At 58.3% G+C, this 19,322-nt stretch overlaps 2 protein-coding genes across 2 annotated transcripts in view; both read right to left on the bottom strand.

The window, feature by feature from the left end:
• Nucleotides 1-1,967: 1,967 nt before the first annotated feature.
• On the bottom strand, nt 1,968-8,943 carry ASB10 (ankyrin repeat and SOCS box containing 10). Its single transcript, XM_029234149.1, has 6 exons — nt 8,540-8,943; nt 8,116-8,383; nt 4,908-5,427; nt 2,687-2,800; nt 2,242-2,427; nt 1,968-2,078 (listed from the first exon to the last, which is right to left on the bottom strand). Exons 1-5 carry the CDS (start codon nt 8,847-8,849, stop codon nt 2,242-2,244), a joined length of 1,398 nt encoding a protein of 465 aa, XP_029089982.1. The 5' UTR covers nt 8,850-8,943; the 3' UTR covers nt 1,968-2,078.
• A 2,403-nt stretch (nt 8,944-11,346) lies between these two features.
• The window catches only part of IQCA1L (IQ motif containing with AAA domain 1 like), a 15,988-nt gene continuing 8,012 nt past the window's right edge, over nt 11,347-19,322 (bottom strand). Inside the window, 14 exon segments of the mRNA XM_029233086.1 lie at nt 11,347-11,454; nt 12,024-12,262; nt 12,628-12,802; nt 13,074-13,135; nt 13,576-13,800; nt 14,454-14,561; nt 14,717-14,799; nt 15,410-15,468; nt 15,562-15,645; nt 16,372-16,478; nt 16,873-16,948; nt 17,681-17,797; nt 18,264-18,348; nt 18,875-19,077. Coding sequence (XP_029088919.1) covers nt 11,347-11,454; nt 12,024-12,262; nt 12,628-12,802; nt 13,074-13,135; nt 13,576-13,800; nt 14,454-14,561; nt 14,717-14,799; nt 15,410-15,468; nt 15,562-15,645; nt 16,372-16,478; nt 16,873-16,948; nt 17,681-17,797; nt 18,264-18,348; nt 18,875-19,077 — 1,731 coding nt within the window.

Here is a 19,322-nt window from a genome sequence, read left to right on the forward strand (position 1 = left end):
CCCTTCCCCTCCCCTCCCCCAAGCCACTCCGCAGCCAGAGCCATCTTTGAAAACAGAAATCAGTTCATGTCACTCCCCTCTCTTCCCCACTCCGCTCACACGGCTGGTTCCTCCTTGTCACTCAGGCCTCATGTTAAATGTCACCTACTCAAAGAGGAGGCTTCCACGTCACCTGAACTCAAATAGCTCCCAGTCACTCTTGGTCAATCACCGGGGAATTCCTCTGCGAAGGGCTTATCACTCTGATACTTTCCTGTCTGTTTGCTTAGCGTCTCTGTCCCCACTAGAGTGAACTTTCTAGTGGGGACCAGAGAGCCAGGCCTTTGTGTCGCCGGCGCCCAGGCCACAGGAGGCACTCAAACCTCTGCTAAACAAACGAATGGCCAGGGGGGCATTCTCCCCAGGACCCCGAGCTGGGATAAGACGGGGCTCCCCGGGGGAGGCCCCAAGCAGTGAGCGGAACCACGCGTGACTACAAGCCCGACCAGAAGCCGCTCCCTCACCCCTGTCTCTTCGCCTGCGCCCACTTCCCCTGTGAGGTGGGCCTGTGGGGACTGGCCCAGCCTGGAGCGTCTACAAATGAGGGGCCAGGCCTCGGTCGGCCCCCACTGCTTGTGGGCCTGGGCTCCGGGCGCAGCCCCTCCCGTCGGGCGGTCCCATCCTCGTCGCGCGCCCCGCGCCCCCCACGTGGAAGCCCAAACGGGGCGGTCAGCCCAAGGCCTGTGAGGCCAGGGGGGAATCAAGGTCCACTCACCTCCGCGGCCCTCTCGATGCCCTCGCGAGCTCCGCGCGGTCGGTCTCGCCCAGGCCCCGCCCCCGCCGCCTCGCACCCTCTGGGCCCCGCCATTTGCCGCCTCGCTCCCAGCGGCTGGTGGGAAAGTTGTGAACTCCGGCGCCTGCGCACTCTGGGGCCCTGGGAAATCCGTCCGGCGACCCTTGACGTCACGGATCACAGTGCACTGGATTGGCTGCTCCGTGGCTCCGAGCAGCTCCCCCTCCCTCCAGTGGTTGCAGGCTGCCTCCTGGGTGCCGGGGCGCCTACAAGTTCTTAAAATTCTGGTACTGCAGAGACCCTAAGGGACTTTCTCCTTGTCTCTTGTTTTACACATGCAGAAACTTGGGCCCAGAGAAGGGACGAGACTTCTGTTCCACAAGTTAAGGGCAGAGCTGGGACTAGAACCCAGGGGTGTTACCTCTCAGCTCAATGCCTAATTGAAGGAGCAGTTACGAGAGAGGCAGGAACCAGGTGTGCTTCTGGCGCTCCCTGACCTACAGGACAGGCAGTAGGTAGAGTTGTTGTGGTTTTTCTAAACCTGGGTCTTTCACTCTCACCTGAACTGTGGTTACCCTGCGGTGCTCGCTGGCCTGTGCACCCACCTTCCCGTTGTCTTCCTGACCCTCACCTCACTGCCCAACCCCAAGGCTGCCTTTACCATCCTGCCCCACTGTCTGCGCTGCCTCATTCCGCAGCGGCTCTGCCCTACACAAGCCTCTTTGCTCCCCCGTCCTCTGGCCCCTGTCCTTCGGCTGGCTCTCCTTCAGCCCTTTTCTGATACTATCTCACCTGGTGGCTATTCCCCCACAGCATGGGCCAGAGGGGCAGGTCTGCCTGGGGTCCCTCAATAGCTAGCGGATGCCGTGCAGCTGGCACCATGGGGTAGATCCAGGCAGACCCCATAAATCTGCCCATCTCGAGTGCCCTGTGAGCCAGCCAGCTCAGAGGAAGGGCTGTTGGAGACAGCACCAAGTAACACAGGCCTGGAGATTTTTAATGTGCATACAGGGTTTGGACAAGCTGGAGGGGGCCTCAGCGGACCCCAAGAGGAGTATATATCATTTGCCATGAGTCCCGGCTCTCTGTCCATCAGATGTCACCTGGCCACATGGCCCATCTGCCTCTCCTGGTGGGAATGACGACATGCACATCTGCCTGTGGAGCTGGACCTCCTGTTGAGAGGGCCACCTCCGCCTGAATCTGTTCAACTCAGTCCTGAGTTCCAGGCGCTGTGAGCCGTGGGTTGGCATCCCCTAGGGCATGGGGCATCTGCTTTCAGACTCTCTCAAAAGGCAGTGGACATCTGGAAGGAGAGATGTGGATTCAGAGACGTCCGGTGGTCTGGGAATTTGGGTGGTTCTGTCTAGGGCCCTGCCCCCAACTCTTCTCTTGCCTCCGACCCATTCCCCCCACTCCCCCACCCCAGCCCCCAATGGCTGGGACTGTCCACAGAGCCCAGGGCTCACCTAGTAGAGCACATCCTCGAAATCCAGCTGCAGGTAGCGGAGCAGGCGGGCTGGCAGGGGCAGGCGGGGCAGGGCATGGGGCAGGCAGGCCGCCAGGTGAGCACGGAGGGCACAGCGGCTCAGATGCTGCAGCGATCTGGGCTGCCTCACCAAGGCCAAGAGGGAGGAGTAGAAACGGTGGTACTTCTGGGGGCAGAACGAGGGTCTCAGAAGGAGTCTTGGACAAGTGGCACCTGCTTCTCCTAGAGAGGGGAGGCTGGTGGCCAGTGGGTCTCCAGGAGCCTCTTAGAAGTAGGGAGTGCTTCGCGTGTCCACAAGGTGAGTTTTCTTTTTCTGAGTAACTTCTGCGGGGCAGAGTGGGGGGACCCACAGGGCTTCCCTTTAGGCGGTGGAAGTCTCTTGGGACAGGCTGAATGAGTGTGTGTTCAGGGTCCTAGAATCTGACCTGCAGAGTTTCAGGAGGCACCAGGCCCACGGCCTCCTCAGGAAGCTGCATGATACTGTAGGTGTTCATCAAGACCTCAATGGTCCGCGGGGACGTGCACCAGCGCTCCAGCACCTGCAGGGGGCAGAGCTGCGTCAGTGCTCTAGGGGTTACCACACACTGCTGGTACCCTGTCCGTCCACGCAGGATGACCAGCCAGACAAGGAACAGCTGTTGTGGGTTGAACTGAGTCCCCCAAACGGTACGTTGACGTCCTAATCCCAGTACCTATAAATGTGACCTACTTAGAAATAGGGTCTTTGCAGATGTAATCAAGTTAAAAATGAGGTCATTGGGGTGAGTCCTAATCCAATATGACTTCTGTCTTTATGAGAGAAAACAGACACACAGACACACAGGGAGAATGTCATGTGATGACACAGGCAGAGACTGGAGTGATGCATCTACAAGCAAGCCAAGGATTGTGGGCAACCACCTGAAATTAGGTGATAAGCCTGGGACAGGTTCTCCTTCAGAGCCTCTGGAAGGAGCCAACCCTACCTACACTTGGATTTCAAATTTCCAGCCTCCAGAGCTGAAAGGGAATACACTTCTACTGTTTTAAGCCACCCAGTTTGTGGTACTTTGTTATGGCCACGACAGGAAAACAGCACAACAGCTAGCATTTCTATTGTGCATAATTTATGCCAGATATTTTCTTAGCACTTCACGTGCGTTGACTCTTAATCCTCGTCCCTACAAGGTTATGCCCATTTTACAGACATGGGAAGCTGAGGCACAGAGAAGTTAAGTAACTTGCCCAAGTTGTAGTTCCAGCAATGCAAGCCTGGAGGTGTGGCCATAGAGGCCTCCTTGCAGGGAGGGGTTCCTCACTGGAGGACAGGCACCCCAGCCAAGCCTGAAGCAGCTGCAGGGTGTGGAAGATGAATGCCGACTTTCTGGTCGCTTGGGATGTCGTGGAGGCCAGATGAAGGGACGAACGGGGCACTTTGCTGTGCCAGCCTGTCCCCAAGGCAGTGTGGACAGAACACGGCTGGAGGGACAGGCAGTGGGATCCCAGGAAATCCATTTGCTGCTCTGCCTCCTTCTCCCACCCCTTCCCCAAAGGGGAAATCATTAGCTGTCAGAACCACTGTCAGATTACAGGGAATTGCTCGTCTCCTAATTATCTGGTGTTAATAGGAGATTAATTAGTGTTAATTGTTGATTTTCTTGTATTTTCCCAAAGGGGAGACCAGTCTGCCGAACTCTGGGGCTGTTTAACTATTTGGTCTTGCTTAGGAAACTAGACAGATGCTTCTAGGTTTATGAGTGAAGGAGAGAGGCAGGGGCAGCAGGGAGAGTCCAGGACTCCGCGGGGCTGGATGGTTCAAGCCTGGGCGCGGGGCGGGGAACCTGCGCCTGCTGCCCTATACCCATCCTGACCCAGCTCCTTGGAGAACGAGGGTCCCCACCCCAGGCCCAGCATCCTCCGTGATATTATATAGCCCCTCCAGACACAGCACAGCATGGATAGTGTCCCCTGCCAGTGCCTCGGTAGCACAGGTCTGCAAGCTGAACCCACCTCGGGGGATATTAACGTAAAATAAGACAGAGATTGGAAATTGACAGCGAAAGGTGTTTTTCTTTGGTGCCAGGATAGCAGCTGCTGGTCTCGGTGGTGTATGTTCCGCTAAGCTCTTGGAAACAAGGACCATGTCCATCTGCAGATGGTCAGGAGGCCTTGAACCTCATGACCCAGGCTTATCACTCTGCCCTGGGCAAGTGTCTCCTGTGTCTGGAGTGTCTCATGTTCAGGGTCCCACTGCCAGGGGGAGCCTCCTAAATGCTTCTTTCATCAGCTCTCTCCGCTGATGGAGGAACGACTCCCTGCCACCCACATCAGTCCTGGCTCCTTCTGTCTTTTCAGCTCCTTTATAATCTGGCCCCAGTGTCCTCAGTCTCCCTTCATCACACATACATGCAAACACATACGCACGTACAAACACGTTATATGCACACACACACAGTGTATATACGTGTGCGCACGCACACACGCATACACCCCTCCTGCCGGTGTGCTGTTTGCCCCCTGTTGGGCTTTGCTTACTTGATGAATGAAAGACAAGATACTGACCTATGTGCCCAAGTTTGGAGCTGCAACCAGAGCAAGATGGAGCACAGGTCTGGGTCTCCCCATGCCCTCGCTCCCATGGCCCTCCCTCGGGCCCTAGCCCCGTACCTTGGGGAGAGCCCCAGGCCACACGCGGACGGCACCGTGGTTGAGCAGCGCCCGCACCGTGTGCTCGGGGCCCTGGGCCAGGGCTGCAGCCGGGCCCTGCAGTGCGTAGTGCAGGGCCGTGTGTCCCCCATAGTCCATGGCGTTGGCGCTGATGCCGCAGGACAGGAGCAGCTCCACGACGTCCGCATGGCCTCGGCGACAGGCCAGGTGCAGGGGCCGCCGCCTGTCCTGATCAGCAGCATCGGCGTCGGCCCCGGCCGAGAGCAGCAAGCGGCACAGCTGGAGGCAGTGGGTGGTGGTGGCCTCGGCATCAGCGGGGGACGTGCAGCGGGCGTCGCAGGCGGCCAGCAGCGGGGTCCAGCCTTCAGCATCGCGGGCATTGGAACATGCTCCCCGTCTTAGAAGTAGGTCTGCCAGCTCCACGTGGCCCAGCCGGGCGGCCACATGCAAAGGGGTCTCCTCCTCTTCTTCGGACCGACCATCCACTTTTGCTCCAAACCTCAGGAGCAGCTCTGCACACCTAGTAAGGGCGAGACGGCCGAGGGAAGGAAAACGGGGTGCAGACCTTCACCCCTGTGTTCCTGCCGGTCTGAGCAAAGCAAACCTGGGGGGACCCTTGGGTGGCTCCTGGTGCTGTCTGCTCCTTCCATCCTGGCTGGCACTGGGCATCCAGCAACATCCTGCAGGATTTTTAGTGCCCTCTCTCAAGCCAGGGCTCTGCGTGCTGGGACGGGAGGAGGAGGGGGGAAGGGGACGCAGAAGTGAGCACAAATGGGAACTGGGGCAGTGGGAGAAAGACCAAAACCAAAATCGGCCACCAGATCTGCTCCAGGATGGTCCTCTCAGAAGACTGTGTACGCCTGCCAAGATGTGTGCCCTGAAATTCAAGGCTAAGGGAACTTAGTGTCTTCGAGTGACACTTTCCTCGTCTATAGAATGAGGATAATGGCTGATACCTAGACGGAAGAGGTTGCTGTGAGCGGCATACAAGACAATGCCTGAAAAGCTGTCAGCATGAGAGTTCATAATGGCCTCGTTGGGTGGGGACAGTGGGTGGCATAGATGGTGGTGGATCGTGGGGGCTCATTATATTATCCTGTCCACCTTTCTATATGTTTGAAATTCTCCAAAATAATGTTAAAAATACACTTGCTTATTCAAAAAAGGAAGGAATGATTGTCACAAAGTGTGATCTCAGGGAGCCTGGGCTGAAACACGGCCAGACAAAGAACGTGGGATTGCACAGAACAGCGTTGTCCAATCAGTGGCCACCGGCTACGTGCGGCCACCGAGCCCTTGCAGGACGGCTAGTCCTGATGCAGACGCACTGCGAGTGCAAAATACACACCAATTTTGAAGACTTGGTACAAAAAGAGAATCTAAAGTGTCTCACGTGTTCTTTTTATATTGGTTCCATGTTGAAATGATGACATTTTCTTTTGTTTTTGCGGTACGCGGGCCTCTCACTGGTGTGGCCTCTCCCGTTGCGGAGCGCAGGCCCAGAGGCCATGGCTCACGGGCCCAGCCGCTCCGCGGCACGTGGGATCCTCCCGGACCGGGGCACGAACCCGCGTCCCCTGCATCGGCAGGCGGACTCTCAACCACTGCGCCACCAGGGAAGCCCAATGATGACATTTTGGATACATTGTGCTAAATAAAATATATTATTAAAATTAATTTCGCTTGATTCACAGATATTTATACACCCATGTTCATAGCAGCATTATTCACGATAGCCAAAACATGGGAGCACTCTAAATGTCCATCCATAGAGGAATGGGTAAATAAAATGTGATCTATACCATGGAATATTAGTCAGCCTTTAAAAGGGAAGGAAATTCTGTTACGTGCTACAGCCTGGATGAACCTGAGGACGTTATGCTAAACGGAGTAAGGCAGTCACAATAGGACAAATACTGTATGATTCCACTCATAGGAGGTGCTGAAAGCAGTCCAATTCAAAGGGTCAGAAAGTAGACGGTAGTTGCCAGGGGCTGGGGGGGAGGGGAGGGGGAGTTATTGTTCAAAGGATACAGAATTTCAGTTTGGCGAGATTAAAAAGGTTCAGGCGTTGGATGGTGGTGATGGTCACACAACAATGTGAATGTACTTAGTGCCACTGAACTGTGCACTAAGTAATGGTTAAGATGGTAAATTTTATGTGACGTGTAATTTGCCACGATTTAAACATGAATTTCACCTGTTTCTTTTTCATGCGTTGATAGGGCTACTAGAAAATTTAAAATGACATAGGTGGCTCATGGTGTATTTGTATTGGACCACGCTGATGTAGAACACGTCTCCAACCATAACACGAGGAAGTCGGTAGAATCCTTTGAGGGCCGATGAGGTTAACAGGAGGAAGAAGGTCCACAAAAGGGGGACCCAAGGATCAAAACTGTGGTGCCATTCAGGGGCAAGATGTGAAATTTGGCAGGTGTGTGTGTAGTCAGTAGAGAGAAGGCCTCTGTCGTACATACAGTTAGTTCATAGATTTGCCAAGGCTCCCTTTGCCCGGCTTCCAGATTCATCAAAAAATTATGAGGACTCATTCTCCAAGGCCCCCTACATATAGGGCACAATTATTTGGGTCACTGTAAAGGAATGTCCTCTACAGTAAATAATACATTATTACATTTGGGTATAGCCATTGGTTTCTTGTGAGTCTGGTTAGCTGGGTTCAGTCCCCGAGCCCATTTATCTGAGGGTGCCTGCCAATATGGAAACGCCAGACCTGCCAAGCTGAGAACCAGACCCTGCCCTCAAGGACCACCACAGGCCCTAACTGGGGGCCTGCTATCCTCGACAGCCTATCTGGATCACTGGACAGTCAGTTCCCTGAGGGCAGAATCGTGCCTTATTTACTGCTGTACTTTGCACGGTGCCTGGGACATAAGCTCAGAAAAATGAAAACTTTACACCACTTCCCCATAAAGGAGCCACAACTTCCCCCGCGCCGGCCGCGCAGCCGGGCCCTGCTACAGCCCTCCTCCGGCCCTGGGGAGGCAGAAGCTGGTGCTAGGACAGGCCATTCCAAAGCCCACCAGGCCAGTGGTAGGATGGCTTGGGGGGAAATCGCATCCTGACTCCCACCTGAGCCCCAGCTCACCAGGCCTGCCAGCCCTCGACGCGCTCCCTCATCCTCCCTGCGCTCGTCTCTTTGCCTCCCCTACGAGTGGAACGGGGGTTGAGGCGAGGGGTCACTCACTCGAGGCTGCCGGCCGCCCCGCAGAGGTGCAAGGGGCGCTTCCCATCCTGGTCAGGGATGTTGGGGTCGGCTCCGGCCACCAGCAGCTCGTGCGCGCAGGCAGCGTGGCCTGCGGCACAGGCCTCGTGCAGGGCGGTGCGGCCCCCAGGGGCACTGTCTGGCCTCGCCCTCCGTCTCAGCAGCAGCCGCAGGATCTCCGTGTGGCCCCGGCTGGCCGCCACGTGCAGTGGGGTGGTCAGCTCCTCTTTGTACGTCAGCGACCAGAGTCCTAGGGAGAGACGGGACCTGGGCCTCAGACCCTGGAGGGAGGCAAGGAGATGCCAGGCAACGGGGGAGGTGGGCAGAGGCCGGGAAGAGGGAGCCCAGAGCTCCTTCCCCAGGCTTCCCTCTCCCGCTCAGACCCCCCAGTGTCCCTGGCCCGTACTCAGAGCACGGATGTTGAAGCGGAAATCCCTCCATCGCTCTGGGTCGCTGGTATCAAAGACGGAGTCCGCAGCCAGGCCGGTGCTGGAGTCGGCGAGGATGCAGGAGACAGAGCCCACATCCCCGGCCAGCACCGCCTGCCAGAAGGCCAGGGCGGGTCCCGAGGCTGCGCGCGTGACGATGGGCCTCAGGCCTGCCTCCGGGCGCTCGGCGGACCCTCCGCTGGGCTTCTCCACCAGCCTGGCACAGAGGGCATGTCGGTCACCAGGGGGCTCGCCCTGCTCCCTGCACTCTTCTGGGGACCAGCTCATGAGGGCAGCGTGGGAGCGTGGGGGAAGGGGGCTGGGGGCTCGGGGAGGAGAGGTAGGGGCGAAAGGCAGAGATGAGGAGAGGAGGAGGGGACAGGAACAGATGCAAGGAGAGTGTCTCCGTGTGCGGAGCCTCGCCTGACCTGGCCCCTGGGCTCAGCAGGAGCTATTCTAGGCTCCGCATGACTTCTCTCCCGGGCCAAGGTTTAGGCAAAGCCTCAGGGTGGGAGAGAAACAGCCCGGGAGCACACTTCGTCCTCAAGCACCTGGTACCTCTGCGCCTGGTGCGGTCCGCCCAGGCCCCCCGCCCTCAGCCCCGTGTCCCCCGGCCGCCCCTCACCCCTCTGGTGGCTGATCCAGCGAGGCTCAGCAGCCTGGCTCTCCAGCAGCAAGTCGGCTGTGCTGTGCGGGGGGAACAGCTCCTGCAGCCGCGCCAGGTCTCCAGTGTACAGGGCGTTCTGCAGCGCCATGTCCCGGCACAGCAGCGGCGAGCGCTGAGGGGCCTCCCAGGCTGGGCAGGACCGGGGCCCCCAAACCCGGCAGGCTGAGGCCGAGCGGAGGCACCCCAGACGGTGTCCCCAGTGGGGAGGGGAGCTCCTTCTCCCTGGCATGGCCAGTTTCAGGGAGAGAGAGCCCAAGCGGCAGGACGCAGGGCGATGCCACTGGCGGACTGGGTGGGCAGGTGCTGGGCCCAAGCCAGGCGCAGGTCCGGTGTGGGAGGGGCAGGGAGCACACAGAGGCCACGCCACAAATAGCCCTTGAATAGCCCGGACATCCTAGCTGTCAGCTGCAGGGAAGGAGGCGTCAGGCTGGGGCTGGGAATTAGGGTGGAGCCCTCTGACCCTAAGCTGCATGCAGCAGGGTTGAACGGACCACCCAGACCTGGTGTCCAATCCACAATTTCAGGGGTATAGGAAAAGGGAGCCCAGAGGCGGGGAGGGCTTCGGCCAAGGTGTGACACCTTGTTGCAGGGGTGGGGGTGGGGATGGGGGATGGGGCTTTCAAGCTGCCCTTTTCTCCCTGTTCTCATCTATCCTGTACTTCACCACGCTGGCCTCCAGCGGCCGGGGCTCTGATCCCAGAGGGAGGGCGCGTGGGTACCAGATAATTTCTCCTGCCTTCCCAAATGCCACCAATTAGCCCCACACCTTCCCACTTCCAAATGCAAGGGAGGGGACAGCAGGGACCAACAGCAGAGGACAGCCTACTCTGTGAGGAATCCCCTCCAGGGGTTCTCTGGAAGTCGGGCTTCTGTGCGGGGGGAAGAGGGCTTGGCCTACAGGCAGCCCACCTCGGTGCTGACCCCCCTCTCCCTGGGTGGCCCCAGGGTCTCCCATGGCATCGCTACCTGGAGAGCGAGGAGGAAGTGGCTCTGCCCGTTCGCGCACCTTAGGACGCGTGACGAGGCTACTTCCACCTGGGGAGGCGAAAAGGGGAAAGGGGAGAAAGGACATTCAAAACCCAGCCCCTGGGGACCACTGCCCAGCACAGGGCCTCCTTGCACCAACCCAGCGGTCTCCCCTCGCCTGGCTCTCATGACACGTAGAACACGCTTTGACCTCTATTCACACACTCCTTACCTGGCTTCTTCAGAGAGAACCCTGGGGCTCCCAGCCCTCCGTGGCATGGTTGTCCCCCACTCCCCGAGTTCCCCGACTCCAGCTCCCACAACAAGGGGAGCCCGCGGGTAGACTTCCTCCAGGGGCAGGAGGCTGTGACCCCTGCAGTCCCCCGCGGGTCAGAGCAAGCAGTGCAGAGCTTGGGCAGGTGGGGGGGGGGGTGTCCAGAGGAAAGCGGTGGAGCATTCGCATAGAAGGCACTGGATCTACCCGCAGCCCTTGCTGTGGCCACAAACGCCTGCTTTTCCCTACAGTCTTTTTCCCTAGAACCTTCTCTCCCCACCTCACCCCACCCAACCGCTGCCCAAGAGCCCTCACCTCCCCGACTTCCCAGATGCTCTTGTAGAAATAACCAAACCCTAGAGTAGAAGGGACCTAGTAGATTAGCGGATCCAACCTCTCCTCACTCCGCAGGCAGGGAAACTGAGGCCCAGAGACAGGAAAGTACCGTGCAAGACCACAGGAGGTTCGTGCCAAGTGGGGCTAGAACCAGGGTCCACTGGCGCCCAGACTCTGGCTTTTTTCTTTTTCTATACTTACTATAGACCTTCTCTCTCCCCTCTCTCCTCTTTCCCTTTGTCTTTCTTTTCTTGTTTTTCTCCCTGAAATACCTCGAGGAGGAAGAGAGCTGGGGGGACAGGACAGGAGAATGACAGGAGGTGAAGACCCAGGTGGGGTCTGGACGGGAGGTTGGGAGAGCGGGGGTGCGAGACAGAGGCTGGGCGCGGGCAGGGGCACAGAGCCAGGGACGGGAAGCACAGAGATGGGCAAAGAGAGCAGGTGCCCGCGCCGTCTGGCTGTTTATCCCTCTGTCCCTGGCCCCTTCGCCTGTGGGGTCCCACCCCGTCCCATCGCTAATTTCAGGCACCCTGGCCTCAGCATCACTTCCTTTTCTTCTCCTCCTTTACCAGCTTGGCTTCCTCTGCGGCGTCTTGGTCATCGATGAGTTTCATCCTCTTCTCGCCCAGCGGGGTCTTGAAGTACCGGTCCTGGTTTGGAGGCAGAGGAGGAATGGTAGGTGCACTGGCTCTGACCCTCGGCTCTGCTCCCTGGCCCTGCCCTTCCCTTTAGACGGATCTGCGTCCTCAGCTCTCCTCTGGGGTCCTTGAGTCCTGCTAGAGTCGTGGTTTCCCTTGCTCTTCACCAAATACTCTAGGCCAGCGTGCCAGCCACTGTCAGGGGCGAGCCCCCCTCCCCTGCCCTGCAGCCCTCTCTCCTGTGCTTCCACGGCCATCCCTGGGGGTGGGAAGGGATTCAGAGGTGGGGACGTGAGTAGCTGCTGGTGCAGGAACCAACCAAGGGCTCCCAATACGCAGGTGCCGCTCTCGGACTCCCCCCTCCCCCCAAGTCGAGGAAACCAGGTGAGACAGCCCTGCCCACCTGTCCTTTTCTTGATTCTTCTTCCCTTCCCAGCTGAGCTCCACGGGGAGCAGAGGGGGGGCTCCAAAGTGGGCTGTGGGCCTGGGGCTTCAGAGGACCGACTCCCTAACCGGTGCCGGCCCTCAGCCCTCCTCCCCACCTACCCCTCCCCCCACCCCATCCCCACCCAAAGCCCCACCTCCAGGGACTCCTCCTCCTCCCTGTACACCGGGTCCAGCTTCGCCAGGTGCCGCAGGATCTCTGAGGCCACCAGGGGCCGCTTGGACAATTGCAGGAGCCACCGTTCCATCAGCACTGCTTGGATGGCTTGGAGAATGCAGCCAGGTGTGTAGCCGTCAGACACCTTTGCCAGGGCACTGATGTCCAGGCTCTGGGTCACCTGGACGCCCTGGGCCTCTATCATATGCTTCCAGAGCACTGTGGGCGTGGGGGGAGGACACGGGGCAGGGAGAGGCAGTGGGCACTTCTGTCTGTATCTGGAAAGAGTTTGTGCTTCTGGAGGGCGGCCCTACGTCCAACCGCGCCTCTCCTCCCAGGAAGGTAAGGGTCAGCCTCCCCTCGTAACCTGGGAAAGTGAGACTCCAAAGACTAAAGCGGCCTGCCCGTGTCTACAGAACCAGGCCAGGACCCAGACCGCTGGGCTGCTTATCCAGTGACACTTCCAGAACACCTGGCTGTCGAGGTGAGGCCTCAGAGCAGTGGGGATGGGAAGAAGCGGGGAGCTTTGCAGGGGCGGCCCCTCGACCCCTTCTCTGGCCTGTCCCCAAGTCCCAGGGCCTCACCACAGCGAGAAGCATAATCGGGCCGCGGCAGGAGGATCCGCTCGTGGGTGCGGCACAGCCCCTTCATCTCAGCCGCCTGCGGCCGGTCAGTGGTCCCGATCAGCTTCGCGCGGTCTCCAGGATTCAGCAGTCACAGGGCCTTGGTGAGATCCTTCTTTATTCGCTTGGGGTCCATCTGCTCTGGGGAAGGAGGGGAGGTGGGTGGGGACACAGTGACATTATAGGGGCTTCTAATTCACAGGGCACGTGCCCACGCTCCGCCTCACATGGACCCTGGGGGGGCAGACGGGAGGGGCTGTCAGTCCTGCTTTAAGGATAAGGAAACAAGGCAGGAGGAGGACAGGGGACTTGTCCAAGGCCTCACAACGGGCGAGGTTTGGAGTGACGTGAACAAGCCCACGCTCGCCTGTCCTAACCACGGGCTCTGCCCAGGCTCCCTCACTCACCTCCTTGTCTTTTTTTGGGACTCGCTTATAGAAATTCTTCTCCGCATTCCCAATCCAGAGGGCTGTAGGTACCGAGCCACCCGGACAGGCCAGAGAATAGAAAACTGACATTAGCTGTCCCTGGGGAAGGGTCACCTCCCCATCTGGTCCAACCCACGGTCAGGGCCAGCCTCAGGCAATGGCAGACCTCGGAGCTCCAGCCTCGCTTCCCACATCCTGCGAACCCCACCTCTCAGCCCCCTTGTATACCCATCCTATCATCACAGCAGAGTCCCTGCCCTCTCCGGGCTCAGGGGGCTACGTGTGCAGCCTCATCTCTGCCATGAGAAGAAACTACTCTTCTCCCCACTGCCCCTCACCTCTCCCATCCCTGGGGCTTCAGGAATCCACAAGCCCCCAGCAGGGATTGGTAGGGAGACCTCAGCAGCTCCTGAAACTACACCAGCCGGGCAGCTGGGTGACCTCCTGAGCCCACCCTGCTCTGTTGTCACAGTCTGAGAACTGGAAATGCCGTCGGGGACCCAGACCTTAACGACGATATGCACCCACGTCTGCACCCCGGTCTTGCCGGGACGTTTGCCCTGCAGGTTGCCAGGTGACAGGTCGAAAAGGTTGGCGCCGGTTTCCGTGCACACGGCCTTGACCAGCGTCTTCTTCCCCATGCCCGAGGGGCCCACCAGGAGGATGGAGAGGATGAGGGGGGCCATGGAGTGTATGTCTGGGGAGCCTGAGAGAGGAAACAGGGGCCGGCAGGGGGTCAGGGGTGGAGACATTGTGTCAGGTGAGGCCAAAGGCCCCAGGCTGGGCAGGACGAGGTTCGGGTCCTGGTGGCACTGCTTTCACCTAGGGTCTGGGCAACGCCCCAGGCATGCCCTCTGTGGGAGGCGCCCTGGAGGAAGTCCAATGGTGTAGCAACCATGATTCCAAAGAGCTACACGCGGTGTCAGGAGAAAGCCCTCCACCTCCTCCCAATGGCCCTTCTGCTTCCTATACCATCTATTTCCACTCCTGGATTTTGAAGGGATGGAATTAAAGGGCACATGACAAACCACTTCAGAAAGATCCGGCCTCTGGTGTTTATAGGGGGTGGGGGGCTGGTCTTCGGGGAATGGGACAGACTATGGGACGTCACTTGGGATTGAGCGAGGGGCTGGAAATGTGGCTCCTCTGCAGGTCGAGGGCCCACATGACTTCCAGGACAGCCCAGTCGGGGTGTGACTTCCAGCGGGGCCCGGGGAAGGCGGGGCGGGGGCGGTGTCCAACATGAGTTCATGGCACTGGGATCAGAAAGCCCAGGCTGGACACGCTTGCCTCGGCCACCCTACCCTGCACCCAGGCTCCCCGAGAGCCACCTGCCCGGCACTGGCTCTTGCCTTTCACCAAGCCGCAGAACCCCATACAAGGCCACATTCTGTCGTATGTCAAACAGGGAAGGCATAGGCAGCTTGTTTGCCAAATTCAGAGTCGATCCAAGACAGAGGCAGTCACCTGGGGGACGGGTGGCCCGCTGGTGAGTGGCACCCACTGGGGCAGGGCACGCGAGGAGAAGGGTCACTGGGGAGGTGGCAGTCGGCTGCAGGGAAGGCCATGGCCAGGGGCACCATTCCTTAACCTCGGGAGCAGGCGCTGCGGAGGGCTCTCACCAACATAGTCTTTCAAAGCCAGTGTCTCGCACTTCTTTAGAAGGCCAAAGATGATGAGCTCTTCAAACAGGGAGTCCACAGACCTGGCAGAGGGTGGCGCAGCGGGGGCCCCGAGGAAAAGGGAAAGGGACACAGAGACGGGTTGGGGCGGTGCTGTAGGCATGAGGAGAGGGGGTAGGGAGCCCTCCTGTCCAAAGTCCTGTCGTCAGCCATCTCCAAAGGCCCGACACCGGCCCACTGGCCCAGAAGGCAGTTTGCCCCAGCTGGGTGCTCTGGGGGTTGAGCGGGGTGGAGAAGGACCAGAGCCCTCTGAGACACTCCCTCTAAAAACCCAGTGTGGGTGACACATGGCCCTCTTCCTAGAAACCACATCTAAGATGTACATGCTCCTGGGAGGGATGGCCATTAAAGCAGCCAGCACCAGTGGGCTTGCATCACCAGAGAAGTGAGTAGAAAGTGACCTCTGGTAAGTTCTGCGTCATCACTTTCAAAGCACTTTTTTGTGCTTCTACTTTATCCTCACAGCTATCCCGTGAGTTTGGTAGGGTAGGTACGTGGTTAATGAGGACAGGGGATCAGAGAGGTTAAGTGACTTTCCCCAGGTCACACAGCAACAGAACCAGGACCGGAAGTCAGATCTGTCCTGGGCCAGGGCTCGCTCCCCCACCCCTGGTGAAGTGCAGGGTCTGCTACCTGTCTGGGGTCAGATCTTCTTCTTTCTTCCTCTTCTCAGGTTTCTTGCCCATCTTTTTCTGGTTGAAAGCAAGCACACAGGCAGTTGTCTTCTGTTCCTTGCCTCCCTGGCGTGTGCCCTTCCTTGTGCCAGCCCTGGCCCCTCATCTTGCCTTCGGAGGCTTCGAAGTTCTCCCCTCCTCCCTGACCGCGGCCAGCCGCAGGCTCTTCAGCTCCTGACGCATCAGCTCATTTACCTGGGGGGACGGCAGGGGGTGTGATGGGGCGACCAGGGGTTGGGGAGGACAGGTAGGAGGGTGAGGACTGAGTCGGGGTGGAGGGGCACCTCAGGGAAGAGCCAGACAAGCCCAGTGAAGGCAGCGGGGCAGGGGGGGTCATTCTTTTGGAACCCTCAGCCCCTGCACCCCAACTCTGATTCACACCTCACGCCTGAGCCTTGCTCTCAGCTGGCATCAGTGTGGGGAGGAGCCCCCAAGATGGAGTCGGTCAGCTTTCAGTTCCAGCCCCAGATCCACTCTTTAAAGTCTGTGTGACCTTGAGCAATTTCATGACCTCTCATGAAGCTTTCTCATATATAATGTCAGGAAAATCACGGGGCCTGCCTCATGCTTTGTTGGAAAGATTGTGTGAGTGGATGCTTCCAGAGTGCACGCCACAGGGCTGGCACGCCTCAGGGAGCCCTCTAAGTGTCGGTGAGGAGGGTGGAGGGTGTGACCCCAGGCTCAGAGCCACTCCCATTCCCTCACGTCAGGGTTGCATCCACACCCCAGGGAGAAGGGGTGACCAAGGAGAGGCAGAGGAGGACGGGGACCGAGATGCACCAGACGGAGCCCGGACTGCGCAGGGCAGGCAGTGCGTAGAGCGTGCTGCAGCGGGTGGGGTGGTGGGCGGGAGGCTGGTGGCGGTGTTTGAGGACAGAGGGACGGAGCCTGGAGCAGCTGGAGGCCCGCAGGGACGCTCACCTGTATCCGGATCTCTTGCTCCACTTCCTTCCTCTTCTCCACCTGGAGGATCTCAGAGTCAAAACTCTGATTGGGATGTAGGCTATCAAACCGGTTCTTCCACAGATCTGACCGTGGAGAGGTTGGAGTGCAATGGAGTGTCAGGGTTCCAGGTGCACACACGCACTCACACACACATGCACAAATAATCTCACACGTGCGCACACACGCGCTGGTCCACCTCTCCTCACCGAGCTGCCTGACGCTTCCACCCAGACCACGGACCAAGGCCTGATCCCAAGGCCTGTGGCCGCAGGATTCAGACCCAAACACATAATGCCCCCGACCCAGGGAATCACACCTCACACCCCTCTCCCCTTTGGCCTTCTCCCCTCGGCCTCCACACCCACACTCTGACACTGCCACCTCATGATACATGGCACAGGTCCACTGTCCCCAGGACCAAGGTCACCCCAAGACCCCACAGGCCTGGTCACTCTTCCCCAGCCCCTCCTCTCTCACCTGTGTACTCCTCGTGTCCGGCATTAATCACAGGGATGGATTTGGAGGGCAGTACTCTCAGCATCGTATCTGCTTCCTAGAACAGAAACATCCTTCGGCTTTTTTTTTTTGTTTAAGATTTCTTTTTTTTTAAAATTTACTTATTTTTGTTTATGATTTTTGGCTGTGTTGGGTCTTCATTGCCGCGCGGGCTTTCTCTAGTTGCGGCGAGCGGGGGCTACTCTTCGTTTGCAGTGCGCGGGCTTCTCATTGCGGTGGCTTCTCTCGTTGTGGAGCACAGGCTCTAGAGCACGTGGGCTTCAGTAGATGCGGCTCATGGGCTCAGTAGCTGTGGCTCGCGAGTTCTAGAGCGCAGGCTCAGTAGTTGTGGCGCATGGGCTTAGTTGCTCCGCCGCATGTGGGATCTTCCCGGACCAGGGATCGAACCCGTGTCCCCTGCATTGGCAGGCGGATTCTTAACCACTGCGCCACCAGGGAAGCCCTAAAGATTTCTTTTGATGTGGACCATCTGTAAACTCTTTATTGGGTTTGTACAATATTGCTTCTGTTTTATGTTTTGGGTTTTTTGGCCCCGAGGCATGTGGGATCTTAGCTCCCCGACCAGGGATCGACCCCACACCCCCTGAATTGGAAGGTGAAGTCTTAACCACTGGACTGCCAGGGAAGTCCTCCATCCTTTGGCTTTGACCCCCTCACCTCTACGCATCACAAACTCTGGCCCTGATTCTCCCAGGACCAGCCTTCCCCTGGGAATTCTCTGAGCTTCTGTCCCTGCCCACTTGGTCCATGAGTCCAGGCAGTGCCTTACCCCCTTCCTGGTCATTTCTCCCTTCCTTTTCTTCTTCTTTTTCTCTTTTTTCTCCTTACTTTTCTTTTCATCCTTTTTTTTGCTCTCCTGGACCTGCACCTCCAGTTCCATTTTCAACTGTGACAAACAAGGGAAGATGTTTCAGAGAAGACCACAGGGATTTGATAGGAGCAAGAGAACCAAGGGCCTGAGCTAGGGGTGGACCCAGGACTCCAAAGGCCCAGCGTCACTGGTGGGATCCAGGCACTGAGAGTCCAGACACTTGACTGGGGTCCAGGAAGAAAGGGGTGCAACTGAGGGAGTGCTCTGCTCAGAGCTGCTGCTCTCCCAGCCCACGGGGGCCTGGAGCCACGGTGCTCTCACCAGACATGTTTCCTCTCGCTGGCTAAGAAGCCTTCTCCAGCTTCTTCTGGGTATCCCCTCCTCCCCGTGCAATCACACTGGCTACGTACATCTCCTCCACCACGTCTGCCTCTACTGAAGGTGGCCTCACCCCCTGCCACCCTCAGCTTACGCCCAGAACTCTCTGTAACCTCAGATTCCACCTACCATAGAAAGTCTTCTATCCCCAGCTCCACGGTACCTGTTCTGGAGTCTTGTCTGCAAAGATCAGGTAGGATCCACCTAAAGACTCATCTGGATAATCAGGGAATTGGCCAGTAAGGGCACTAAATGAACGTAAAATGGTTGGAGAGATGGATGGATGGGTGGATAGTTGGATGGATGGATGGACAGATGGATGGATGGATGGATGGGTGGACGGATGGGTGGAGGAACAGAAGGATAAATGGATTGATGAATGGTTAGATAGATGGGTGGCAGAAAGGGTGGGTGGATGGATGGATAGATGGATAGAGGGAAGGATGGAGAAAGATGAAGGACCAGGGAGATAGAGGGAGAGAGGGAAGGAGTGGTTACAGAATAGAGAGGTGAGACTAGTCAGGGGGTGTCCCTGGATGCTTTTCCCATCTTATTCTGGCATTTCCTCTGCCATCTAGGGAATGGGAAGTCACGTGTGGCGCTGTTCCTGTAGGCTGGGGGCCCCAGGTTTAAACCAAGTGTGTCAGCAGCGTGTCGGGGCGTGGGGGCGGGATGGTGAAGAGAATCCAATCTGGACCAAAGGACAAAACAGAAGTGGGGTTCAACACTGGGATGAGGAGGGAAAGAAGGGTTTAGGGTGGGGTCAGCTGAGGCTGATGGCACTCGATAAACCACTGTCGGATTTGCCCCTTCATTTTCTCTTTCATGTCGGGCCCCTCCATCTCCCTGAGGGCATCGTGGGTCTTCACCGCGGCCGACTGGAACTCCTTCTCCGTCTGGAGGAGTCTCTGGACATCCCTCCCGAGGCTGGCCTGGGACATGACGCCCGACTGCTCCACCTGGCTGGACGAGGGGAGCTGGGGACGTGGACGGGGAGCCAGAGGGGCTCAGGGGTGGGAGTGGGGAGGCCCGGACCCCGGCACACAGCCCCGCACAGGCGAGGCCTCGCGTACACACCCACACGGAACAGCGAGCATGCCTGCAGCAGGAGAAATTGTATTTGGAGCCTGAAACTCGTCTGCGTAAATTACTCTGATAATGAGTTTGCTAGATGCATCCGGGCCGGCCCCCCCGCCCGCTCCCCCCAGCACACCCTCCCCTG

This window comes from Monodon monoceros, unplaced genomic scaffold (assembly GCF_005190385.1).
Source record: "Monodon monoceros isolate NGI ecotype Baffin Bay Population unplaced genomic scaffold, NGI_Narwhal_1 Super_Scaffold_2, whole genome shotgun sequence".
Classification (NCBI taxonomy): Eukaryota; Metazoa; Chordata; class Mammalia; order Artiodactyla; family Monodontidae; genus Monodon; species Monodon monoceros.